The sequence below is a fragment of the Myripristis murdjan genome, chromosome 1 (genome assembly GCF_902150065.1).
Source record: "Myripristis murdjan chromosome 1, fMyrMur1.1, whole genome shotgun sequence".
Classification (NCBI taxonomy): domain Eukaryota; kingdom Metazoa; phylum Chordata; class Actinopteri; order Holocentriformes; family Holocentridae; genus Myripristis; species Myripristis murdjan.
In genome coordinates this window covers 19283192-19310602 of record NC_043980.1, presented here as the reverse complement: position 1 = coordinate 19310602, position 27411 = coordinate 19283192, and the positions used below count along the sequence as shown (strand labels likewise).

General features: G+C 40.2%; 1 protein-coding gene across 1 annotated transcript; it reads right to left on the bottom strand.

Annotated features, from left to right (window-relative positions):
- On the bottom strand, positions 1-24499 carry tacr3a (tachykinin receptor 3a). Its single transcript, XM_030063716.1, has 5 exons — positions 24129-24499; positions 18247-18435; positions 17833-17983; positions 1556-1752; positions 1-334 (listed from the first exon to the last, which is right to left on the bottom strand). Exons 1-5 carry the CDS (start codon positions 24497-24499, stop codon positions 1-3), a joined length of 1242 nt encoding a protein of 413 aa, XP_029919576.1.
- Between the last annotated feature and the right edge of the window lie 2912 nt (positions 24500-27411).

The window sequence follows — 27411 nt, the reverse complement described above, 5'->3', positions numbered from 1 at the left end:
TCAAGATAATTCTTCAGGTTGAGCATTTGGGGCACATCCATTTTCAGTTTTCACATTGCCACCATTGCATCCACTGATGTCTGGGTGGCGAGAGGTAACATAGTTTTTCTTCTTGGCAGACAGGGAATACTTGCTGCCAGGCCCACAACCTCCACTCCCATCGCCCTCAGCAGGGTCGTAAACCACCACCATGCTGGTCTCCATTCTCGACAGGGTGTACATGCTGCTCTGGCGTGTTGGATGTAGCCTTGTAGCACGCAGCTCCAACTCGTCATAGCTTGACAACTTGATAAATGGGCACCAACGGAAGGCTCGCTTGAAGCCGGCTCGAAATCTGGTGCAACAGCAAAAAAGTAGATGGCAGTAGTTTGCAAACACAGGGCAGAAGGTTATGTTTAAGTTCAAAGGAGAAAAAATGATGAGGGTAAATGTGTGTGGCGATGCTTTAAATTAAAGCATTCTGTGCATATTGGCATAATGTTTTCATTATCTTCATCTGGCGGTAGCCTGGAGGGAATCATGCATTTGTGTGAGTGTGTGTGTGTGTGTGTGTGTGTGTGTGTGTGTGTAAGTGTGTGTGACTGTCTCCAGCTAACCTCACATACCCCTGGGTCTATCAGACTAATATTTTTTGTGCACATACTGTATGATAAAGAACCTCTTGTGGTTTGTTCTTGCTGCCCTCTGCTCCCTCTCTTCATTTACTCTGTAGCTCGCTTGACCACCGCTACACACTCTCTCTCTCTCTCTCACTCTCCTTCTCTCTCTCACTCTCCTTCTCTCTCTCTCTCTCTCTCTCTCTCTCTCTCTCTCTCTCTCTCTCTTTCTCTCTCTCTCGACTCGACCAAAATAACTGCATAGCAAACCTTTTCTTTTTGGAAATTCAAGCTACTATTTCACTCGGTTGCAATCATGCAATGGTCTGCCTAGGAGACTGTGCATCCATAGACTGACAGGGAAAATGTTTTAATAGGTAGATTTTTTAACTTGAGAGCTGCATATTAAAAACTTTTTTTTTTCATATGTCCCATTCAGTTGACTTTGGCACTGCACAAAAGTCTTATAATGGTAGAGAAAACACTGTTTTTTTCTGTCCATGTTTGTGGATATCTGTCTGCAGTTAATCTCTTATACTCCTGGACCTACCAGCTGTATGATCAAGGTCCTGTCATGGTTGTGGTGATTCAAGACCCTTGAAAAAGCTGTTTTGTACAGCAACTGAGTGCTGACTCCTCAGCTGGTTTTTCGCCTAAGTCAGAGCACTAGGGAAGGGGAGATGTGCCTGGTGGCGATCTGCACCCTACTGAGTGAACTCTTCTAGTTGCATATTTCATTATTGCAGTGTCCACTGATCCATTCAAGATACATGCCTTCAAAGCAGCATGTGCCATAACAATTATAGGCTCCCCCTTTTTTTCATTTACTGTCATGGCATGGAGATAAGACACTATCTTAGGTGCACTGTCACTGGTAATGTATTCAAGTATCTAACATAATTTATGTGTCAATCTGAGCAGTTGGCTTTTAAGTTATTGAACGTTGTCCTGTCACCCACCTGCTGTTGAGGCAGCAGTAGATGATGGGGTTGTACATGGTAGAGCTCATGGCCAGCCACAGCACTGAGAGGTAAACCTGCTGGATGTACTTCCACCTGGTCAGACGTTTGTTGAGGCCTGTCACGATGAAGTAGACGTGATAGGGAAGCCAACAGAGAGCAAAGGTAGCCACTACGATGATCATCATCTTTACCACCTGCCAGAGACAGAGGGAAGGATGTTAGAGAAAACACAGACTAGGCAAAGTGGAAATACTCTGACTTCACTTGACAATCTGAAGTCTGACAGCAGACATGATTCTGTCTCTCACTTATTGCATATATTGAAGCCACGCACTCTATCAATCTTTAGTTTACACACACACACACACACACTATCACTCTATATTTTTGATACATCCCCATCCAATTCTCTTTAAATTGGTAACGATTATTTGTGGTGCAAAATAAGGCAGTTTTACCTTAATCCCTATAAATGATTGCATTCTATAAAAATCAGAAGTACAGCACTTGATCATTTGGCAACACTTGAAATCACACGTTATAATGTATATTTGTAATGTTAAGTAAAGGCTAGCAATATTTTTCAGTACTAGTGATTTGCATCCACATGCAACCCATGTTGGACAAGGAATAGTTACAGTAAGTGAAAAGCTGCGTCAGAAAACTGTTGGAGAGAAAAGAGGCAGCTGGTGAACATAATAAACAGAAACCACACTGACACCAAAGTAATTATGCATTTCTAGAGTTAGGCAAATATCTTGTCACTCTATTTCTTCCAAGACATTTATGCGTTTTGAATAAAGTTATCCTAGAAAAAAACATCCCTGCAAAAATCTCTCAGTCCGTCTGTGTATTTGTTGTTTGTTTCGGTGAGGAGAAGCCGGTGGGCTGCTCAGTGCTGTTACTGGGCTGAAACTAATAACAGAGCCCTTAATCCTCTGTGGGTCCACAGAAGCAGGACTGTGGTGCACAACTGGAGATGAAACAGGCAACACTCATGCCCTCCTGAAATCTAAACAGAAATCTTGGCAGCCTTCTGGCCTGAAGGGCAAGTTTCGAGGAAGTTTATAGTGTAATGAAGTGATGTTGTAAACTGTGTGTGTGTTGCAGTCACAGCGCTGAAGCAGTCTGATGTTGTCTCTGTGGACAAAAGTTAACTCAAGGCTCTGATTGGAGGATCTTCCTCATTGCCTTCTCTCAAGAATATGGGTGGGGCTTGAAAAAAGTTTTGAAAAAGACTAATAAAACTAATAATAGAGCCATGCAAATGACACAGCACTGAGTGAACGCTGCAGCACCTGCTACAGGGTGCTACTGTGTTAACTTTCTTTGATTAATGGCCACCTTAAATAATCCTGCAGTTCTGCACAAGGATAAATACATGACAGTAAATTAAAAACACTGTAGAGAGAGAGAAATATATTTAAATCATTGGCTGTTTCCCCTGCCCAAACTTGGACATACACAGAATACAATCCATGTAACTCATACTGTGTATATTTTATTTGGGGCTGGTTTACGGAGCATGTTAAGTATGTGTCTTGGTTAACACAATCATACCAGAAGACAAATTAGTTGACGAGAGGCTTTTAAATTTTAGAAATTAAATGACTGAAAGTACTTGAAAATATCTGTGCAAAGGCACGGGCCTTGTTATTCTCAAAATAATGAGAATGTGAAAGCGCATTTTAAAGTACTGATACTGATGAAGCTTGGAGACTGATGTTTCACAGCACTGCTGATGGCAAGGTTGTTGCACTGATACAACGTAATCCTGTCATTGTGGTGACATTTTGCAGGAATTCTGATTAACGTGGTAACTTCCTATCTGCCTGCCAGATGAATACAGGCCATCACATGTTCTCACTGCAATTATTCTGTAGTATGAAAGGCCTTGGTGTGTACAGAGGGTGCAAAAGCCCTGCTGTCCTCGTGTCAAGTGGCTACAGAATTTAATGAGATTGGTAGGAAGCATATCTATTGTGCACCACAGATATAAAGCTTATTAATAAAAAACAGCTTGGTGACTATGAGAAAAGCAAGTGCAAAGGCTTGTGTTTACATTTTTGTTTTTGTACCATAAAATGCACATTTGCTCTATTTTCCTGTCACTTGAAATTCCATTTATTCCTTCAAATTACTGTCTGTTATTTTGTATGCTTATAAATTTTATAAGCGTAAAGTTACCTTTTGTGCATTTTCAGATTTTTTTTTTGTTCAATTGTTGTTTGATTTCATCTTTCATTTCAGTTTAAAACATCGTAAAGTACATCGGGGTGGTGTCTGTACTTTGTCACATGGACACATGACTCATGGCTATTTATACATGTTGATGGGATATGTGAGGCAGTGGTCTGTGCATCCTCCATCCTCCATGCTTTGGTCTTTGGCATTTCTGAGAAACACAGTGGATGAGTATTTAGTTTTGTCATTGACTTCCATTGTTTTTGAATACTCTGATTTGCCTGGAAAGTACACACTGCTCCGGGTAACTGCTCCGGGACTGTATCCACAAAAACATAGTCTACCTGCTATCACTGGTCCATGTGGCAATTTAATTGTTTAGTAATGAAACACACACAAACTCATTATTTTTTTCTGTGCCTAAGGCTTGTTGCATTGATACAGATTAGCCAATTAAATAAATAAATGAACAATAAATAAATGAAACTCAAAACTGTACGTCCATGCAGAAATCACTATTATCACGAAATTATATACTCCATGTTCTGCTTCTAAGTGAAGAAAGCCGGGAGATGAGCCTGCAAATGTGACTGGCTGAAAGAAAAAGCTTTTTCTTCAGCCTTGCTGTATTTCTAGCTTCCTATTGGCCGGGTTGGCTGGTGGTGCTTAGCACTATGATCAGCCTGAGAGACTATCTAACTGGTGAAGCTGAGAGATGCACTAAGAGTCTGAAATTGTTTATCTGGACTCCAGACGGTGAGGTTGTTTCCAGGAGGCAAGGAGGAGAAGAGGGGTTTCGCTTCTGAGGTGGCAATAAGTTTGTACATCACGTATACCTACACCCAACAATGGCCTGCCTGTAAACAGAAATACAAGCCAAAGTTTGTCATAGCAATTGAAACACAGCTACAAATAACAACGGATACAAAGAAGACATAATTCACAATATGAAGCTCTTTGTGTTTTCTCTTTATTTCAGGTTTCTGTTGAATTCTCAGGACAATACTCGGTAGACGGTCATGTGTGCAGCAATGAGTGAGTTCACTTTCTAGGTTGCTAGCAGACACTATTCAATGGCATTGGCTTAAACCCCAAAATTGCATTTATTTCTGATTACAGGCTGTCGAAAGATTAAAAAATGAGCATGCACAAGCAGCTATGACATTGGATATACAAAGCGAGTTGAAATAAATTACCAAGCGTTGGGACTTCTGGGTTTGCTATCGGTATGTCATAACAATTATAAAAATGGGGTTATGATAACTAATATAGCGGCTTATATGAACATAACTGATTACCACGGCAACAGTGTCTTCAAAAGTGTGTGCCTTTCCAGTAAACCACCGAGACATAGAATAATTGGGTGTTGAATGAAATCAGATGTAAATATTCCATTTCCTCTCACACTGGAAGTGTAGATGACAGGTTGAAGACAAGTGTTTGTGTGTGTGTGTGTGTGTGTGTGTGTGTGTGTGTGTGTGTGTGCATACATATGTGCATCTGCATAAGGACACACACACACACACACACACACACACACACACACACACACGCACTCTGAGAGAGCCTCTAGTGTAAGGTTTTTCTTCAGAATCCTGCGCTGAGACAGACCAGAGAAAATAAAAGCGGAGTGCAAACAAAACACTACCACAGAAGTTAAACAGAGGGGGGGCTCAACAGGAAGGCTGTCTAATCTGCTTTTGCTGCTTTCATGTTTTATAATTGCTGTAAAACACAGGCCAGCGACGAGACAAAAGTCATGTGCTTATGCATTTGTTAAGCAACAAAACCCATTTGAGCACTGGAGAGTGAGATTATTGGGGAAATAAAAGAGCAAAGAGACACAAGTGTTATGCATTTGTGCAATTTTGAAGTAATATAATGCATTGAGAAGCTGTAGACTGACATTTTCAACAACCACTGTGCTGCATAGACACAGGCTGAGAGAAGCTGTGTGAAGTAACCATGGTGTACCTGACCGAACATGTGCTTTTGCTATTTTACTGGCACTACATTTGTAAAATGGTTTCTAAAACATCACTTTTAGAGCCGAGAGCTTACTAACTAACATACCACTTGATCCTACCACTTACCACTTAACAGCAAAAAGATCAATTTTAACAAGATGATTAGTGTAGTGAGGGCAGCTGTGTCATCCTGCTGTTTGTAACATGGGAAAAATGTCTCTGAAAAATGATAAAAATACCTGCAAACAATTTATTCCTTTAATGAGGAGAGACAAATACAAGGAGGTTAAAATGCAGGCACTCATCCACATTTAAAAAGAAGAAGCAGATTGTGTTCCTCAATTCCTCTGAGTTAACTGTACTGTAACTGTGAAGATAAATATCTAATCGCAGAAGACTTTCCTCTTCTGATGATAGCAAAACCAGGCTGAACAATTTAACAGGCTTATCAAGAAAGCATGACACTTGACACTCTCACAGTCTTACTGTGAGAAAAATGTCCCCGTTTCTATACATGATCTAAAATATGATGGAACCTGACATGAGATTTGATCTCTGACACTGCTATGGCTTTGTTTTGTACCGAACACTGTATCGTTCATGCGTCATAGAAACACTGGAATATATTTTCTTTACGTGGCTGAGCCCTGTGCTTGTTATCTTCAAAAGCCCTTTCATCAGGACTTAGAGTGGCATCTCTAGTGTTTGTGTTCAGCTGTTATCACGTCCAGTCTCACTTCTCAAATGGAGACACTCACTGCACCCCAAATTGACGCGGTGAAATAGGCCTTTGTAATCTAAAGACAATTTCATATCAATTCTACAGCATGAAAAAAAGGCACAAAATTGAAAAGAAGCGTGGCATTTTTCACAGTAAAAGCAAATGTCTGAAATGGGTAACTGAGATTTAGTTACTCCTTTGTTGGTACAGCTTACGGAAGGGGAAAGCTACTATGACTCCGAAATATTGGCCTACATCACTCCAGCAGACTATTAAATCTGAAGAGTGCATAGTACTAATCAGACGAGCTACTATACCCCCGAGGAGCAGTCAAGAACAAGCCACTTATTCAATCAATAAGAAGCCACGGAGAGTGACAGAAGGAAGAATGGCATCGCAAAAACGGTTACTGCACTGACAATTAGCGTGTCAGTCTTCAAATGAACAGAAAACCCCTCCACTTATTGGAAATAACATGTAGCTGGGTGTATTATAGATTTATTTTAGATCAGAATAGCAGCAAAAGCACAGATGATACTAATGTCAGTAAATAATGTTTCTTTCCACTTAAGTCTAAAAGAGCCAGGGTGCAAGATGGTATTGTGCATGCCAAATCACTGAAGCAACAGAGCAACAAAGCAGCACAGTTGCTTTTCTTTGTTAGTGTCGCAACAGAAAAACCACTGCATAGCTTTGTGTTTCATTGTGAAAAACACAAAAAGAAAAAAGAAAATATATGTGAGGTAACCGAGCATCATTAGCACAAATCAGCTGACAATAGCTGGGTTTCCATCCACCTATTTTTATTCGCATTTTCAGAAATTGCGAAAAAAAAAAAAAAAAAAAAAAAAAAAACTTGGATAGAAACGCTAGAAATTCGAAAAACAGCCGAAAATTCGCGAAAAAGTTTTTACGCTTGGAGGGGGTGGATTTCTCAGCGTATCAATAAAAGAAAATGCGACTTTTTGCTGTGGAAACAGGTTTTGCGAATAAACGATGACTGGACCGGATACCACGTCACACTTCTATGCTTGTTATAATTATTATTAGTCTCTTATTCCTTATTTAGGATGGTTCGGTACGAAGTTAGCGCTGCCAAAATAGTAACCAGACTTCTCCCAAGAGCCGACAAGTTCAGCAGGAATCTGTCCCTGATCAGCTGTTGAGTGTTAGCTGAGTGTTTGTTGTTGTTCAGTGGACACAGACGCTATCTTATGGCGTCATCTCACGGCGCACTCTCCTCTCAATACTCGCAAAACAAAACGAATGGAAACAGGCATAAATTTGCATTTTCTTTTGCACATTTTGACAAAATTCGCTCAAAAATGTCGATATATTTGGATGGAAACCCAGCTAGTGAGTCAAAGGAGGAGAAACAGAAATCTTATCTCATTTGCTTGGGATCAAAGGAGCAAAGCAAGCAGACATTATATATCAAAGCACGAAAATTCGGTGCAGTTTTTCTGAATTAAGAAGATAAATATTTCTGAATTCTGAGAAAATGCTTAAGGAAAAAAACATCTTTTTTCTGAATTATTGAGATAATTGCCTCAGAATTCGAAGCCATAATAAAAGGGCTTCTTCCTCGTCACTGTTACCAAGTGCTTGCTCACATGGCAGATTCTGTACAAATAAATACACCATACAAATAAATAAGTAAATACATACATAAATAAATAGCCAACACTGCAGTCTAATAATGAAGTCACAGGATGCCACTGATTAAGATATGAACTCATATCTAACACAGTTTGGAGATGAGACATGTTGAGATTTGAACCATCAACCCTGCAGTCTTGAGACAAGTGACTGACTGACTAGTCCCCCTGAAATCATCATCATCATCATCATCATCATCATCATCATCATCATCATCATCAATCCTTTATTTAATTTGCAGGAAAATATTGTGGAAAAGGCCCTTATTTGCAGTGTAGCTGAAAAAAAATTAAAGGGACAAATTGGGACAATTGTTCTCTGGTTGCCCAGGAGTTTGGGACACAAGATGTTGAACATCTAACAAGCTACTGTGCCACTTCTTACAGTAGCACCTCAGGGAAAGCAGTCTAATAAGATCAGAGAAGACTACTGATCAAACGAGGATGTCATATCTGAAGGATTTTGAAAATGAGACATGATGAGTTTTGAACAATGACCCTTGTTCAGAGACAGCTGATTAACCCACTGAGCTAAAGCTGCCTCTCTCTGATTTTCCTGCAGATTGAGTCAGTAAAATGGCATGGACCAAGCTGGAGCACCTCTGTCAGAACTGCATGTCCTGTATAAAGTAACACTGCACAGGATTCAAAACCATGATCCTGGAAAGTCCAATCTATCCTATGCCAAAGAAACAATGTTTTGCCTTAACTGCCTTCACTTATCAATCAATCAATCAATCAATCAATCAATCAATTTATACATAACGTAGTTTTACAGGCATCTTCTAGAACGCATGAAGATGAAGACTGATGCTGAAAATATCAAACTGACATGTGATCACCAATTTAGATATACCAACATTGTACTCTTAATGATGAAAGAAGGGGAGGGCATTTATGTGACATATACCATTTGAAAAATGTGATCTAAGGAATCTGTGTCAATTTTGGTAGACTTGCACAGACATTAACTGATTTTCCATATTTTTTTTTTTTTTTTTTTTTTAACTGTTTTCAAGCAGTTTTAATGCATTTTACAGTACATTTTCTCTTTAAGAAATGGCTATGTTATTTCAGAAAAAAATGTGTGCTTCTTTATTAATTGGAGCTTTTAAAGGGCTTTCATGGTTGCATGGTTGGGATTGTTGCTAAAGTTGCAGACAAACAAAACTTCAAAAGCAATATTAAATGCTTTCTGTTAGCTACTGGATTCTCATGATCTCCCTGAGGCTACCACGGCATTACACGTTTAAATTTAAATTAAAATGAACAGATGGAAATACTGGAAGAAAACACATTGGTTTGATATTCATTTGTTTTGGGGGGAAAAAAACATGCAATGAAAACCCAATGCTAATGGCATTTTTAATGCATGACATAAATGCTGAGTTAGATTGTAGCAGGCCAGAAAAGTCTCAGGGCTTGCACCGCCAGCAGAGGTTTCTACATTAATCCAATAAATGAGTTCCCATTAGTTAGCTTGAAACCAGAATGAGTAGTACCAAGACCAATACTCACAGAAACCTCAATAAGTTATAAGCCTGAAACCAGTGAGTAATATTAACAAGAAAGAAAATGAGTCAGTAAAAAATGGAGGAGGAAGAGAAAATGACAATTTTTGTCAAAGTTTTGTCCAGTGACTAAAAACAGCAAAGACGCTGATGAGTATGGGAAGATGGTTACAGCAGCATGAGTGTAGCCACAACACAGTATTTTATGACATTTCAGTTATTATATTATATATTACCTTCATGAATGAACTGTAAAAACTATACATCGTCTGTGTTTTTCTTTGACACAAGAGTTGCCTTTGAATGCCTGAGCTTGTCTCTCTCAAGCTTGACATCTATTGACTGCTGCCCGGTCAGGATTAAAACCGTCCCATTATCGCTATGAGATGGAGCAAGCGTGACACATGTGTACACGGAGGATTAACACTGTCGTGTTTGATTTCTGACAACATCTGGCCTGTTGGAGGTAAACCATCCCAGTCCACCCACCCACCTAAACACACACACACACACACACACAAACACACACACACACACACACACACACACACACACACACACACACACACACACACACACACACACACACACACACACACACACACAGAGAGACAAGTACAGCGCTTGATCCTCCGTGGGAATGCAGGATCAGTGGTGCTTAGAGCACAAGACACTCTCAGATTTCCAGCATGAGCTGTTTTGTAGAAAATAGATCACTATTGTGTCAGAGACTGTTATTTTAAATGGAAAACTCAGAATGGCCTAGCTTACAACAATGGTTGGATGAATATTTCATTGAATAGGGATGATGAGAAATAGTCAAAATGTTAACATTTTAATTGTTTCCTATCACTTCATGGACTGGTAATGGCTCCAAAGTAATTCCCAACCCTTTGGTACACAAAAAAACATTTCAAGACAAAAGGGTTGAAAAAATGCAGTGATTTGTGTTTAAAGCCACAATACCTTTCAACTTTAGGATTCCATATAAATGTCAAAAAAGGCAATAATCTACAGTCTAACTGCAAGTGTGGTGGTTTCTATCCTTCTTACCTGCTGTTAACCATGAGATTACAATATATTTTTGATATTCAGGAGTGCTGGGTGATGAAAGGTCATTTATAATCAAGGCGGTTCTGTTTCTGAAACAAAATGATAATTCAGAGGCAAAATCTTCCCAGAACTGGGCAACAGGCAGGAAATCTTAAAACATATGATATTATGTACCAGTGGCTCTCAAAGGGTACAAGATGCTCTAGGCATCACTGATCATTTTCATGAGAGATGGTTGGGCTTGCGAGATGAGAACTGAATATTAGCTCTGTTAAAGCTGGGATCCAAATTGGGCCTTCTCCTCCTCCACAACCTATCCAGTTGAAAGGTATCAGTCAGGAGAAGGGTACAGAATTTCCAAGGCATTAGATATCCCACGGAGCACAGTGAAGACCATCTTCAACAAGTGGAGAAAACATGGCACAACAGGGACATTACCAAGAACTGAACGACCCTCCAAAATTGATGAAAAAACAACAAAAATGCCCAGGAGGCTGCCAAGAGGCCTACAGCAACATTATAGGAGCTGTATTTTCTGGCAAGTACTTGTAGTGTACTACATGTGGCACATACTCTTCATATGTCTGGGCTATGGGGTATAGAGGCGAGATAGAAGAAAAACATCCAAGCCTTGCTAAATTTTGTAAAAACCTACATCAAGTCACACAAAAGTACATGGGAAAATGTGTTAAAGTCTGATGGGACCAAGGTTGAACTTTTTGGCCATAATTCCAAAGGATATATATTTATTGCATGATATGACCCAACACCTATCTCCAAATCAACAAAAGAATGGCTTCACCAGGAAAAGATTGAAGTTTTGGGAGGGCCGAGCCAGAGCCCTGACCTGAATCCAACTGAAAATGTGTGGCGTGACCTGAACACAGCTGTGCAAAGGAGATGTCCTCGCAATCTAATAGATTTGGAGCACTTCTGTAAGGAAGAGTGGGCAAAGATTGCCGAGTAAAGATGTGACATGCTGACAGACTCCTACCCAAAAAGACTGGATGCTGTCATAAATTCAAAAGGTGCTTCAACAAAGTATTATTTTAAGGGTGTGCAACAAGGTTATTGTAAGGTTTTTAGCATTTATTTTTCCCCTGTAAAAGATCAGTTTGTTTCTCAGTTAATAGATGAGATATAATTGGTCCAAATCAGAGTTTAGACTGCTACATTTCCATTGACATTATGACTCTACTGTACAGTTTCTTTACTAACCCTCATTCATGTTTGTAAGCTATTTGGTGAGGGTAATTAACTATGACAAACTGTAGCTCTGGTCATTTTGAAGGGCAGGGGGATTTGTAGTGATGAAGCATTTTTGAATATTAAAGCCATTGAGATAATCCGTTATGCTCAGTTTGTTTGAGCATTCAAATTTCTGTGCAGCTCACAAAGCTGAACATTTTTTTTTTTTTTTTTTTTTTTGGGCAGTTGACGGGAACACAGAAACAATGTGAGATTTGGTCCAGCTAGTTTTGAGACATTTGACAGGAGTGCCATGGGCAGTTTTCTCTTTTCTCTAACCTATTCTGAACAAGGCTCAATAACACAGAATCAGAGTGACATTCATCCAGAAGAAAAAGACTTAGAGGTGAGGAGAGGAGGAAGATATAGACAGAGACACTGAACATGGTGTATTCTGACTGCTGTAATTGAGGGCCGTACACAAATTAAATTTACATTTAGCAATATTACATGGATTTTTTAACAGTAAAATGACCTCTTGCAATGTGAGAGTCATCACTGTGGACCTTTTTCCTACCTTACAATTTACAGCCACCCTGTTATTTTCTGGTTTGAGCTATCTAATTTTCTGTATTGGCCCAAAATGAGCTCCTCTGCCCTGCACTTCACCCTTCACTGCTTCAACTTCTTTCAAAACTTCTCTGAAGTAAAACATTCTGCAAATAAACCTACCCAAATTTCAGATCAAGTGCGTGACTGCTTGTCACTGCAGTCAGCACTGTGACAACAAAAGAAGTTCATTCAAAGCAGTTTATCTTGTAGCTGAAAGTCTGCAGCTTTGAGTCAAGTCAAGTTTATGTGAGTTGGCCAAAGTGCTTTGCAAAGAAAACAAGAAAGAGACAGAAATCATGTATACACCGAAACAAAGATCAAGTTAAGAAAAATTAGTAATATATAAACTAGTAAAAGAACCAAAATAGGAGCATATTTTCTAGCAGCAATTTAGCGCATTAAAAGCCAAAGAAAATATGTGGGTTTTGAGCTGTGTTTTGAAAGACTCAGTGGAGGGGGCAACTCTGATATGAAAAAGCATGATGAGTGGTTGGAGGACCTGAGTGATCTAGGTGGAATGTACGGAATTAAATGTCTAGATAGGTAAGAGATCCATGAAGTTGTTTAAAAAGAAGTATGAAGACTTTCAGGAGGCCAGTGAAGGGAGGCAAGTCTGAGGGAAATATGCTTTCACTTATGGGAACCAGTTAAAAGCCAGGCCGGAGTGTTCTACAAGTACTGCAGGTGTGAAAATGAAGACTGGCTCAGAGGAAAGATCTAACTTTTGTTAAAGCTCACAGTTGGAAAAAGTTGCCTCTCATCTTTTTGTCCAACTCAAACGCAGAATCAAAAATCACACTTTTTGCAGAGGGTTTCACAAAAGAAGGCAGTGGGCTGAGCCTCTACAGCAGAATGCTGGTGGATGCTCTGCCTGTGTGCTGTAGAAAGATGCTTGGAGGTTTCCAGTTTTCTGTGATGTTCTTGCTCTTCAGGAAGAACATCTGTCCAGGGTGAGCAGCTGGGAGTTAAAGGCTCTCTCGCTCTCTCTCATCTCCATCTCCTTTCTCTTCTTCAGGCGGGAGGCAGACAGAGTGGCAATGGTGGCAGTCATCTCTGCCTTCTCTTTAATGGCAGATTTCACATTCTCATTCAGAGATCTGATTTCTGACAGTCTCTCTGCCAGTTTGGCTGCACTGGTCTCTTCAGCCTGTTTTACTCTGTCCTGCATCTCTCTCTCTCTTTCTCTCTCTCCTCCAGGCTTCCACTCCTCCATCATCTGAACCTCCAGCTGCAGCTTCTGCTCCTGTCCTTTCTGCTGCTACGTCAGATGCTCATTGGCATCCATGAATGAGTTGAAGACATTGGTGTTATCCTGGCAGGTTGCCATCACCCTGACCTCCGCCTGCCTCAGTGTCATCTGCATCTCCTCCTGCTTAGAGGCAAACTGGGCCTGTAGAGCAGTGATGGTCAACTCTGTTGTTCTTCTCATTGATCCATTTGTTTAGCACCTCCTTCTCCTTTTCAGCTTGCTCCCACTCCTTCTGGACAATCTCATAGTTCTTCTCACTGAAGATGGCGGTTCCCCACCCCACCACTTTCTGTGGCTTCTCCTCTGGGCTTTCCTGCTCTGTCCTCCATCTCTCCTTGTCTTTTCTGGAGGCTTCTCTATGGCCTTCAGCCTCACTCAGAGTTTGACGGAGGAACTGCAGCTTTTGGTCTTTCTGCCTCATCTGTGAGGCCCACCAGGCTGCATCTGACCTCCTCCCCTGCTCTGCCTTTCTGAGCCTGTTCCTCAGAGTTAAAATTTCCTGTTCTTTGGATCGGAGCACAGTCTGCATTCTGGCTGTGGAGAAACTTTCATCTTAAGTTTAATAAAATTGTCAAAACCACTTGTAAAGTGGGTAGGTATGGGCACATAATTTATAAGCTTGATTTTCCTTAATATTTATAAAAAATACCATTAAATGCAATCTAGGAAAGAAGTAATGTTGTGGCTAGCTTCCTCTTTCCCCTTCATAAAAAAAATCCTTTCAAATGAAAAACCCTTTCATTTCCTCCACAGGTGATGATTTTTTTACATCTCAAAAATGCTAACTAGTATTTTCATTTTATATAATCTTATATAAGTACATGCAAGACTAAATCAAATATACACTGGAATGTGCACACAAGTTGTCATGAGAAGTTAATGACTGTTTAATTAAAGTCCAGTCCAATTCAGCTGAACAACAGTTGTTCTGTCACATTCAGACATCATTCATGAGAGCAGTAAACAGTTTGGAATAAGCCTCTAACTCAGTGGTAGTGTTGTGGTATATAAGCACTGGTTTTGGATATGTTACTGGAAGTGTGCATAAGCTCATAATGTTCAAGTGCACTGTTTGTTTTGAGAGTTTGTGCCTGTCCAAATGAATGGAAAAAGAGTTGATTGAGGAGGTCAAGTGACAGCAACAAAGGCTGTGGCATTAAGGTTGTGCTGATAGCTTTCCTTCCCTAAAATGTTTATTCTGCAATATGTCTATGTTGTCAAAGTCTATATTACTGCTCTTTTTGAGTTCTCCTTTGGGTGCAACATTGCATTTTTATTGGTAAACAGTAAAGGTGTTTTTGCCAGGGGTGTTGCTTGGCTCTGAAGACATCAGGGGCTGAGCCCAGTGCATCACTGGCCAACAACCTTGTGATGCAATATGTATAGCAATGCAGAAGCCATGATATGATACTGTATTGAGAGACAGAGCTCAGTTCTCTGAGGACACACCATGAGCCAAAACAGCAATTTGTGATGTTCAATGTTCAGTTTCCTTTGTGGTAATGACTTTTAATAAAGATTGCTCCAACTGCAATGTGTAGTGTACGTTATTATTTCCTTGTCCAGTGCAATCATCACAAAACTTTTTTTTAGATTCCCCCACTGCTCAAAATTTCAACCTACAATTAATTTATTGGTGGATTGGGCAAAAAAAAAAAAATGTCCCCAGACTTTTGACTAAACTGGCTCACTACAGTTTGCCAGTCTGCCAGTCTGCCATTACATACAGTCTGCAATTATGTGTGTGAAAAATTGATTGTTAGTAAAATATGTAGGTATCATTTATTGGGCGTGTACATTGTTCATTCTACTTTTTTTTTTTGTTTTTTTTTTTTTTTTTTTAATTAAGTCATTCGATTTTATTCACAATATTCTATATCATGCAGAAATTTCAAACCTTTGTGATTAAACAAGATGTGTGGAAAATGATAAGAGATCAAACAAGTTATTACCAAATTTATTAGTGAAGGTCTGTATCTGTAACAGACAGTCATTTGTCTCCCGCTTTTTCTTGACTCTTCTACTATGTGAGGCACATCACAGCAAATAGAAACATCACCTCTATCAGAGGAAGAATAGTTAACCTATTATTTGTTCAAAGGCCTTGGATGGACACACACACACACACACACACACACACACACCGAGTCCATGATCCATTTTATAAATATGAAGATAGCATACATCCCAAAAGAAATAATGTATTTATGTAATTTGCCTCTGATTTGGTTAAACTTTTGCACAGTTTGTTTAATTCTGACCATTTTAACCATTATTTACACTGGGTAGACTTGCTGAGCACAGATACGCATGTTCAGAGACAGGACATGAGGAACTGAGAGGAAGGGACTGTGCCAGCGGGAGCGCTTGTATTGCTCTTTTGTGTTTTATTATGTCCTTACACTTTATTATGTCCTCCTCTCACTGAAGCGCCAAATTTCCAGTCTTCTACATTTGAATGCTGACTTTTTCCAAATGGCAGAATAACCCGGGGCTGGAGCCCTGAATGGCCATGCCTAATGATGCCTCTTGCTACAGGGGAAGTAAAATATATATCATTTCTGTGTGTTTGTTTTCTGCACACATCTCTTAGTCTGCAAACACACTGCATGGTAATCAGGCCAATCAACCCCACGTTTGGACAGAGGGGAATCCTGAGCCTGAAGCTTGGTCGACCCCGATGGTCAGCATGGATTATCTGGCAGTGCGAGGTAGTGCATTTACAAATTCAGCCCTCACCACCTCCATCAACTCGCAGACTGATCTGAGCCACCCGGATCATGTTTGACATTCATGACCTGACGTCTGGAGTGTGCATGGATCACATACTTATCCCAAGAGAGGAGACAGCAACAACTAGCTGATTTTACAGTTAGGTGAGGTAGAAAAGTTGTTTTAGAAAGTAACATTGATAAAAACTGATAATTATGTGGTGGAAATAATTTTAGGCCTCCTGTCCAACAGTGACTGCATGTTATAAGTCCAACCTTGTTTTTTTTTTCTGATGAAAACCGTACAATACTTACCTTTAACTCTCTGATTGTGTGTAGCTCTGCAACCTGCATTGTACACTGCTCACAAAGCTTTCACCAAAGTCTGTTTTGTGTTCTGTTACTTTTTTGCAATGCATATTAATGCATATTATCATGAAGTGCATATTACATATTATTATAGATACTGATTCACGCTATATCATGCAAGTGTCCATGAGATTAGAGGGTCTGATGTTGCTGGTGTTTCAGGAGTCAGCAGGATAATCATGGTTATACTATTGTGCTGTGATATCCAGTGCTTCTTAGGCTTGTGGTGTTCCTAATGCTGTTCACCAAAATATCTCTCCCTTTTCACAGCATCAACATCAGCTCAATTGTTTATAAAGAAAAGACAGACCCCAGGCGATTATCCACTCACAAATAAATAAGAAAACCAGCCACTATGCATGGTGTCATCAACCCACAAATGGTCCTGGCACACAGGGTGTTCCTGTGGTTCATCTAAAAACAGCACATAATGTCTGTGGGGGTTCTCTGGAGCCTCAGTGATCCAAAGTCTTGTCTTGTGAAAGCAAAAGTACATTTCAGTGTTTACCACTGGGGGGAGGTTATGTTTTCAATCTGTTAGTTAATGTATATCTGAGTGTGTATCAGCAGGATATCAAGAACAAATGTATAAGCAGATTTCCAAGAAATTTGGTGGACAGTTAGGCCGAGAGACAAGGAATAAAGAATTACAGTTTTGGGATAATCTGGGACTTCCACCATTATTTCCATTATTGTCTGCTAGACAAAGTCATAAAACCAATAGAGGTAGAGTCTTGATTCCAACAAAGGCATGTTTCCAAAGTAAAGAAATGAATACATAAAAAAATCTAAGTGATAGCGATGAAGTCTTTCAGTATCATCGTAACTTGGAGAACTGTTTTAAAGAATAATTTTAAAGAATGGGCATGTTGCAGCCAATAGCCAATTTTCCTCACTGAAAATAGGTTACAGCCATGCACACCTTGAGTCACAGCCTTTTCACTGGCAAAAAATCACAGATAGGTCTTGACTCTCTGACTTTTCACTGTGGGAGAGACTTGTTCATGTTCACAATTTGAATTTTTCAGTATATCCTGTCATAAATGCTTACCTTCCTTTTGGCTCGGAGCTGTCCGTGATAGTTATCAGATGAATCTCCAGGGATCTCACCTCCCCACAGAGTCATTCCCACAATTGTATAGGTGATGCCCATCACCACTAAGGGCAGCAGGTAGACCAGAACTGTCACTATGATATGATACCTGGAAGGAAATTGGGAAAGAGGCTGAATCACATATAAATTTAATGGAAGAAACATTAATAAAATAAAACATCCATTGATGTGCATTCCACATACTATTATGTTACACTCCTCTGCCAACATGGACTGAGTCAGGTATATTACTGATAAGGAAAGCAGAAACATGTGGCTCGGCCACAGGTTGACCTATTCCATTTTCAGGGAATGCTGAACAACTGAGCCTGGCTCAGACAACAGATTACAGGAGCAGAAAATATGTCTCACATGAAGGGGTCATCCGTCATCCGAGGCCAGGCCACATAGCAGACAGTCCTGTGACGCAGAATGCGGATGGTGGAGAAGAAGCAGAGAGGGAAGGCCAGCACCACAGCCAGACTCCAGATACACACAATCACCACTTTGGTGGCCGTCGCTGACAGGCGCGGCTTCAGCGGGTGGATGATGGCCATGTACCTACAGGGAAGAGGTCACTTTATCAAAAAGGCCAAAACATCCGACACAGTTTATTCTTAAATCACCCAAGGCCAAATCTGTTATTTTATACATTTCATACATACTAGATATGAAGTGTTTGATCTGAATATTTCCACTGGTGAAAAAAAAACCCTGTTATCTTCACTTACTAACAGAATCAAACAGTCAGAACTGACAGGGGATTACTAACACAGCTCACACACAATTGGTAATGCTGCATGATTCTCAATAACAGATAACACTGGAGAATAAAAGCTTAGTGCTTTTAATTCAATCTATTCATGAGATGGTACAAGAACAGGCCCTTTATCCCAGATGCAGCCCTCTCAGATCAGAGTTTGAGACTCCCTGAAAGTCATCAAAAAACATACCCTGTCTATCCACTGGTAATTGCCTGGCATTTAATCTGAGTGGCTGGCTGTCTATTGTTGAGAGCAGTGATTCATTATCACAGCTCCAGCAACCTCTCAGACTTCTGGTAGATCTAATAAACATGTAAAAACAATAGCAAAATGCTGTATCAAAAGCATTTCTCTCACCTGATTACAATTCAACATGCCTGTGCTGTCCCCTATAGTAACCAGTGTGCACATCAAAGCACATTCACAAGGCACTGGCATCAACGACACACAGCCACAGAGACACAGCAGTCACAGAGTAACTCACCCAGAAATCACCATTTAATCAGAATCAACTCCTCATGTCAGCTGAAATATCAGTCTGTAACACCAGTGTGTTTCAGCTCTTTGTCAGTCTGAGTGTGCTTCCTTGGAGATACAAAAGTTAAAAGGCCATAAAGTTGTGCTTAACAGGATAATCCAAGTGACCTGTGTCACTAAAAGTCAAATTTTTACTGGATTATCTCCTATATTTTCCACATTTGTTCCGCTCCACAGCAGCTGTCACTAAATAGCAAGCAGATGTTGCCTTCATATGCTGTCGGACATATTGCATTTACAGATAAGACATTGCTGAAATATCCAATAAAGTGGTAAATACAAATAGGAAAGTCCAATTTGACATGATAGCCAAAACCCCAAGATGTTCAATTTAGAGTAGTTTAGTTTAGATGTAGCAATACAAAAATGAAAATAAAAACCAGACATAAAACAACAGCAATATAAGTCAATGAAAAATGAGGTAAGAAGTCATTCTTATCTCATTTTTCAGTGGCTTATATTGCAGCCTGAGGATGAAAGGATAAAAAATGAAAAGATGGATGTTGATATATACATTATATACAAATGATAGGAACTGCCCAAACCAACAGAGGGCAAATCCTCCAGTGATCAGCAACTGCCAACAGTGATTTCAATAAACAAATAGAGGAAGAGAGACAATGACAGTAAGAGAGGGGGACAAACAACACATTTGCTCAGTTTTTAGGGGTCTTGTTTAACATCTTTTAGTCAATAAATTTATGAGATTATATACAGTGGCATAAAACTGCTGCAATTCCAGCACAAGCTTACCTCTGTACACTTGGTTTCCAAATCCACTTTGTTATTTAAACTGTGAGAATACACAACAATATATGACAAAGTCCACAACTCCTCCACCAGATCATTGTAGCATGACCAAATCTGGAGATAATGAGGTAAATAAAGGACAGTGCTCTTTGTTGGCTTTAGACCCTTTGGATTTTACTGTTTACATTCATTTTAAAGCCATTTTTTAAACAAATCATCTCCATCCACTCCAGTTGTTTGGAAGAAGGCTGATAGAGCCTGGCCAGCTAACGTGATGGGCGTTTTAATGAAGTACAAACTGGTGTGTGGTTGAGATAATGATAGAATTTGGTTACACACTCCTCCATGGGAGCTTCAGCTGACTATTACTGAAACTACTTAATGACTAAAGTGTGGAAAAAAAGTACAAATTACAACAAAATAACAGCTATAGCAGTGGTTGAACTTGAACTGAGACAAAATAAGAAAAAAAAAAAAACATTTAGAATCATTTTAAATATATGTGGAAAATATATAACACAAATGAGAGCAATAGAAAATCAATATGGTCAATGACAGCATATGCACAACATATGCAAATACGTACTCATAGTCACATTAAGGAATCATAAACTTCCTACAAGTGTACAGAAAGTGACCAGGTGTGCGGGCATGTGCACAAACATAACAAACATAATGAGCAAATCTGGATATATGTACTGCTGACAGTCCATCTAAAAAATCACAGATAGATCTACCATATGTAAAAAAAAAAAAAAAAAAAAAAAAAAATGACAATGTAGTCTCTACATAGCTACATATGTGTCTGTTTATGTGCAGTGTAAGATGTACCATGCATACATACTGAAATATAGAAACTTTGCAAGCAAATGCTGTACAGATTAGCCCAGAGCAAGACAGGATGCAACAGGTGATCATCAGAGGCTGACAGAGATGAAGAGGTCAACTGACATGTCATTTTTCATTACAACTGTGTCAAAAACATCATGCAGAGAGAGGCTTATCATTTGATTTCTCCTGAGTCAAATGAACGCTTTTGCTGAGGATTAAAAGCTGTTTTCACATGTAAGAGCGAGCGAACCCCCACCACACACACGCACACCCTCACGCACACCCCGATCACCCCGACTGCACAAATTGTACTAACAGTAGCACCTCCCTCGTTAGAACAGCACGCCAATTTTGTGCTGTTCCTGGATATAAATCCACCATATTACCGAGGATTATTTTACCAATCTATATCAAACATTTCATCAGAAGATACAAGGGCAAGCAAAGTGCATCAGTCTTATGTGGAGCTTCAGCTAGCAATGGCATGTAGGGTCCTATGAAATCTGTTTTAATTTTTTCCAGATTCCGTTTTATTCTTTTTCCCAAATTCCATGTTTTCCATTTCATATTCCTCTGAATTGTGTGTTCTGTATGATTTAAGGACATTTTGTCATCAGAAAGTGTTTAATAACATGATGGGTGAATACATTTGCAACTATTCAATAAGAAAAAATCACCATATAATGAATATCAATGAATTTGTGACACAACATTGCACTTAAAAAAAAAAAAAAAAAAAAAAAAAAATCAAAGACAGTGCTTCAGTCAAACAGCAGATGTAGTTGCTGATAGTTTGTTGAAGTGATAAGCTTTTAGTGCAAGAGGAGCTGAGCCCAACCCTCGGTGAAACACAAGGAGAGCAGCTGCAGCAGCATGCACGTAAATAACACCAAAACACAGTAGAAACACAAACACTCCAATGCGTATATTTTTAGCAAGTGAGCTACAAAATATTAACTATAAAATAACTGCCAACATATATGCAGCACTAGTAAGACCAGTAGTTAAAACAGATCCTACAATTATCCTACAAGAATGTCCAAGCTGCACTGCTGAAATGTATAGAAAATGCAGCCCCTAAAATTAAATTTTATTACAGTGAATGACTTTTAAGAACACTCCAATTTCAAGATAGTACTCAAGAGTAATACAAAATAACCGATTTAACTGATTTACATCCCTACGTGCCCTACGATAGCCTACGTGACTCTATAAACCACACATCCATGCCTCAACACAACACCCAAGAAAATAATGGCAGCAGACATGGAAAAATGCCACCAGCCATGCTATCATAAGAAACTTTTAAGCCTTAGCCTGTCACCTCTCACACAGCAACCTGCATTTATTTTGCGTCAGTGCCCATGGGAATACACTGGGTAAGTGCACACAGAGAGAGAAAGACAGAGAGAGGGAGAGCAGGAAGGACACATTCACAGATGATCACGAACTGTGGCCTTGTGCCATTTCAAGACATCAGAGCGGAGACAGCCCTGCACTTGGGTTACAAAAAGCATGACCGGAGGTTACATCTACATCATGCAGGTCATACCGATGTTCTTTTTCTCAGCACACAGTTGACGAAATCGGAGGGACATTCCAGACCAAAAACACAAACACATGGAACTTGCTGCCGACATGGTAGAAAAGCCAAAATGAGCAGGGCCTGAGGAAATGCAAATCCCTTTGTGTGCCAAGGCAAGGTACGAGAGAAGGAAACCAATCTCACACTTATGATACAACGTGCAGCATGGTCTGGCACTCTGCTGTGCACATGTTGTATCTGCATGCATTTTTTTTAATATCAGGATTTATGGCCTTTGGCTGCTTCTTCAATCAGTCTAATCCCTTTATTTAAGTATTATGACGTATGATGGGCTATTGATTGATATCAAAGACTGCAGAAACTGTGATAGTGACTAGTATTATTTGAAATGGGGGGGGGGGGGGGGGGGGGGGGGGGGGGGGGGGGGGGGGGGGGGGGGGGGGGGGGGGTGGGGGGGGGCAGAATGGAAAGACAGCATGTGAGAGATCTCAGATAAATAATATGAAAATGTGTGTGTGTGTGTGTGTGTGTGTGTGTGAGAGAGAGAGAGAGAGAGAGAGAGACAAAGAGAGGGAGAGAGAGAGATTGTGTTAAAGGAGATTGGTGGGGTGACATTTTATTGGGTGCTGACTCGAAGCATTCACTGCTTCTGACTCCTGAAAGAACAGCTCCTGTCTTGTCCATGATTCATCCCTACAAGAGAAACTTAAAAATAAATGTGTGTGTGTGGAGGGGGGGCAGGCTTGTGAAGACCAAGACACCCTGCTGGGTTACCACCATTCCTCTATGCAAATCACGAGCCAGTAATAAACCCGCAGTTCACTTAGAACCAAAATGAATGCATACTGAACAAATCAACAGAGATCATATCAACACTCCCCGCTGACTCATGACTGGTGAAACAATGTGAATTAGATGCACAATAACCTATAAGCTTAAGGAGTTATAACCACCATTCCTCTATGCAAATCACGAGCCAGTAATAAACCCGCAGTTCACTTAGAACCAAAATGAATGCATACTGAACAAATCAACAGAGATCATATCAACACTCCACGCTGACTCATGCCGTGGTGAAACAATGTGAATTAGATGCACAATATAACCTATAAGCTTAAGGAGTTATAACCCCCCCCCCCCCCCCCCCCCCCCCCCCCCCACACACACACACACACACACACACACAACACACACCCCATCAGCGTAATGAATGTGTATGTTCCTTTGGATCCCCCCCCATCCCCACCCCCAAGGAATCCATAAATAAGTTATAAGCTGTAATAGTGTGTGCATAAGATAAACTGCAAATGACTTCATCTGAATGAATCATGTCAGACCATTTTCAATGAGCTCCTGTCTGTCTTCAAGAAATAACGGAATAAACGTGTTTACTGTAGGCTATTTTTTCCTGTCTCTGGTGGCAGGCAGAGTGACCAACAAGACCGATCACACCTTACCTTAGGAAATAGATGACCCAAATGAATAAATAAATAAATAAATAAAAATGCTTGAGGCATTTGAGATTAAAGTCGTTGGGTGACAAGGATGTTTTTCATATCTATCCAATAGCGTTACATTTTCATGCTTTAGTGCCTGTGCTCAGGATATTTCATGGCTCTTTTGATGAATGTCAAGGTGTGTTAAGACGAGGTGTGTCCACTTTCAGTGGATGCCGTCTTCCCTTTAATCTCCAATTCAATATACCTCCGACTAGCTGATCTACCACTTCCAGCAGCGCAGAGAGAGAGAGAGAGAGAGAGAGAGCGAAATCATCAATCACTCTTTTGCCTATTGCGTTTTTCTCTTTGAATGTTTCATGAACCCACCTGTCCACAGCGATCGCCGTCATCGAGTAGATGCTTGCGAACACGGATGTCACCGGGAAAAAGTTGTGGAATTTGCAGTAAGCCTCTCCAAAGTACCACTCTCCGTGGGCAGCGTAGATAAAGTTTATCAAAGTGTTGAAGGCTGCCATTGACGCGTCAGAAAATGCCAGATTTAAAAGGAAATAATTTGTCACGGTCCTCATTCGCTTGTGGGCGAGAATGATCCATATTACGATGAGGTTTCCAAACACCGCCACTGCCAGCACGGAGCTGTACGCCACAGACCACAGGGCGACGCGCCACGGCGGCTGGACAAACGGGTTGGTGCCGTTCACCGTTAAATTCGCCGATCCGTTTTGCGGAGCCGCCATCCTCTGATATTTTCACCCAAACGATAATACTGTGCTTTAGTTGTTTGACGAGAGAGATCTGCCGAGGAATTAAAGCTAGACCTTAGAGAAGTGGCTGTGAGTGTAAGGCACCCAGCGCGCAAAACAGCTACCTTTACCCTGCCTGCCCAGGACACACAAGCTCTGTGGCACAGCTGTGCGCCAGGTAAATCAGATATTTGGGATTGAATGCAAGCAAACTAGTCGTTTTCTTCCATGCCTGTTGAATGCGGGAGTGAACGCAGAGTCGCTCCTCCAGCAGCAGCAACAGGCAGGACGCCGTGCGCACCCAGTGACGCACAAGTGGCACAAATAGTGAGCGAGATTGATTGATGCCTCTGACTGCCGCCCCTGTGGTTTTAAATCACACCGCGTGAAATATGGACCCTTTTCTTTTCTTTTTTCGTTTCTTTTGCTGATCAAATATGATATTGGAATATTCCCTGCTCATATCTGAATGAAATAGGAATACACACCAGCCTTTGCTTTGCTTGCCTGTGAGGCTCACATCATTTTTAGTGCTCACTCGCATCTTATTTCTCGCTCAAATTCTCCCTAAAATACGAGAAAAAAAAAAAAAAAAAAAAAGCAAACGAAAGAATACAAACTGAACATTGCCTAAACAGTGTGGTGGCAGAATGGCTGTAAGCGTTCTCTTTTCTGTCAGACCAAAACTCACGAGTGACAGGCTCAAGTCCCCTCCGGACCTCAAACTATTCACAACTTATAAGCCTCACTCAGCTGCTTGCATGGCCCCTAATGCCATGGTAACCTCTACAGGGGCAGATTTACATATTACCATGCAAGTCCACTAAATTAAACCCAGCAGCTCAACAGACAGTTTCTTCTCAGCGTCCAGTGGCAGATGCCAGTGTCAGATATCAAGTACATTCTGCTGAATTACACAGAAATGTGAATAAAATGACGGACAAGACCTCTATATCTTTTCTATTTGATATAATGGTCTAGCAGTAAAACTGTGTTTTGGGTTTGAATATTTCACTCTGTGCAAGTTTGATATAACTGGAATGAAGCGCTGCAGCCAGTATGTATGCAATATTTATGTGATACTGTCATACAATATGGGAGAACATAATTTTTCTAACTTTGAAGCTGCTTAAGGGTGAAATTTAAGTGAAAATCAGAATAGCAGAGGGTCAGACATTTTCTTTGACAGTATGCAGTACAAGCGCTTGTTCAGTGGCTGTAAGATAGATCAAGCTTCAGTCACATGGACTCAAAATGTCTAAGTGATTTTTTTTTTTTTTTTTTTTATCCAGTCCATACAGATATGATTTTGAAATTCTGTTGCATCAGTATAATGTGACCTGCAGTGGCATGTTACATTTTGAACTGAGTGCCCTGAAAATGACCTAACCCTTTCTGACCTGCGGTTATATGCAGGTCTGACTGCTGAGCACACCAGGTTAACACTTTATGAAACTGCTGTAGACATCTCATTTTTCTTCACAGCAGCTGCATGCAAAGGTGAATTACTGCTGCACTGTGCTGCTCCAGCACACAGGAGAAATTGTTTAGCGATAACATTTGTGTTGAAATAATCTGTGCCCAGTCTGTTCTACTAAGTTTATTTAAAAAAAAAAAAAAAAAAAAAAAGCTGCAGTGGCAATATAGGAAGAACCCAGAATAAATGTACACTAAGATAACAATGAATGCTTCTGACTCTCATAAATGGAAACCTCTAAATTTGCTAGTACTTGAAAACGGCTTTCTACTATTTAGAAAAGCTTCCTGCCATGGGGAGAAAGAGTGGACTTTACTTAGGTTGCATAGCTAAATTGGCCAGTAATTGATCATATCCATGATGTCATGTATAGCCACTCAGGTTTCATTTTTTATGTTGCTATATCAGAACACAATCAATATACAGAGAGCAGTTCACAAGCATTTTATGACAGCACAATGAGACCGCTGTGTCTTTGAAGAGGGATGAATAAGTAGTGTTTCATCTATCTATCTATCTATCTATCTATCTATCTATCTATCTAACAACTACATATTTTTCACATTGCCATTTCCTTTTATTTAAATTCACGTCACAAACCATTATCATAATGTTATCTGTTAGAGGGTATCCGTGAATTTCATCCACACCAGAGCACTGTGCATTCAGCTTTAAAGTGCTATAGACAAGTTGAAGCGGCTGATTCTGTGGAGATTTCACTCTCCTGTGCTGCCTGGATGGAAGTCTAGAGGTAACATAACAAAGATAAGGCTCAGTGAGCAGTACAGTAGGTTCCTAGTTCAGATTTCCAGGCCAGCAGGAAACATCCAGGCTGAGAAAGTTAATGGGAAATGCACTTTTCCCTTCCTCAGCATCCACCACTGATGTGTGGAAGACAGTGGTTATACTGGGAGCTGCACTGTCTGAATGTCAAAGAGGGCAGTGCTGAAAAAGGCCATGCATGTTCAGCCAGTTTGTCACTGCATGAATATATTATCATTAGTCTTAAGCCCTGTGCACAATATCATGTTTTCCCTGAGCAACATATTGCCTACAACCATGATTTTTTAGAGATGTGTCTAATGAATCTTCTTAACACTTAGAAACAGAAGTGTGTGTTGCTTAGGGCCGGCACATGGAAATGAAAAGGGAGGAAGTGATTTGGTGCTGAAACAAAAAATAAACTTCATTTCCACTGGGTAATTTTAACATGAAATTATATACTTTTTGCCTAATTAAGACGTCATTGAATCATTAGAGGATGGTGCTGGAATGATTTATGTTCTGGTGGTTCAGATGAGGAATTAAAAATTTTAGGCCTGGTTTGCTTCATGCAAATGGATTCACATCCTCATGTGCAATGACACATTGCTAGTGATTGAAATTCAAAGCGGAAGTTGTAGTTCAGATATAAGATATGTAGATATAT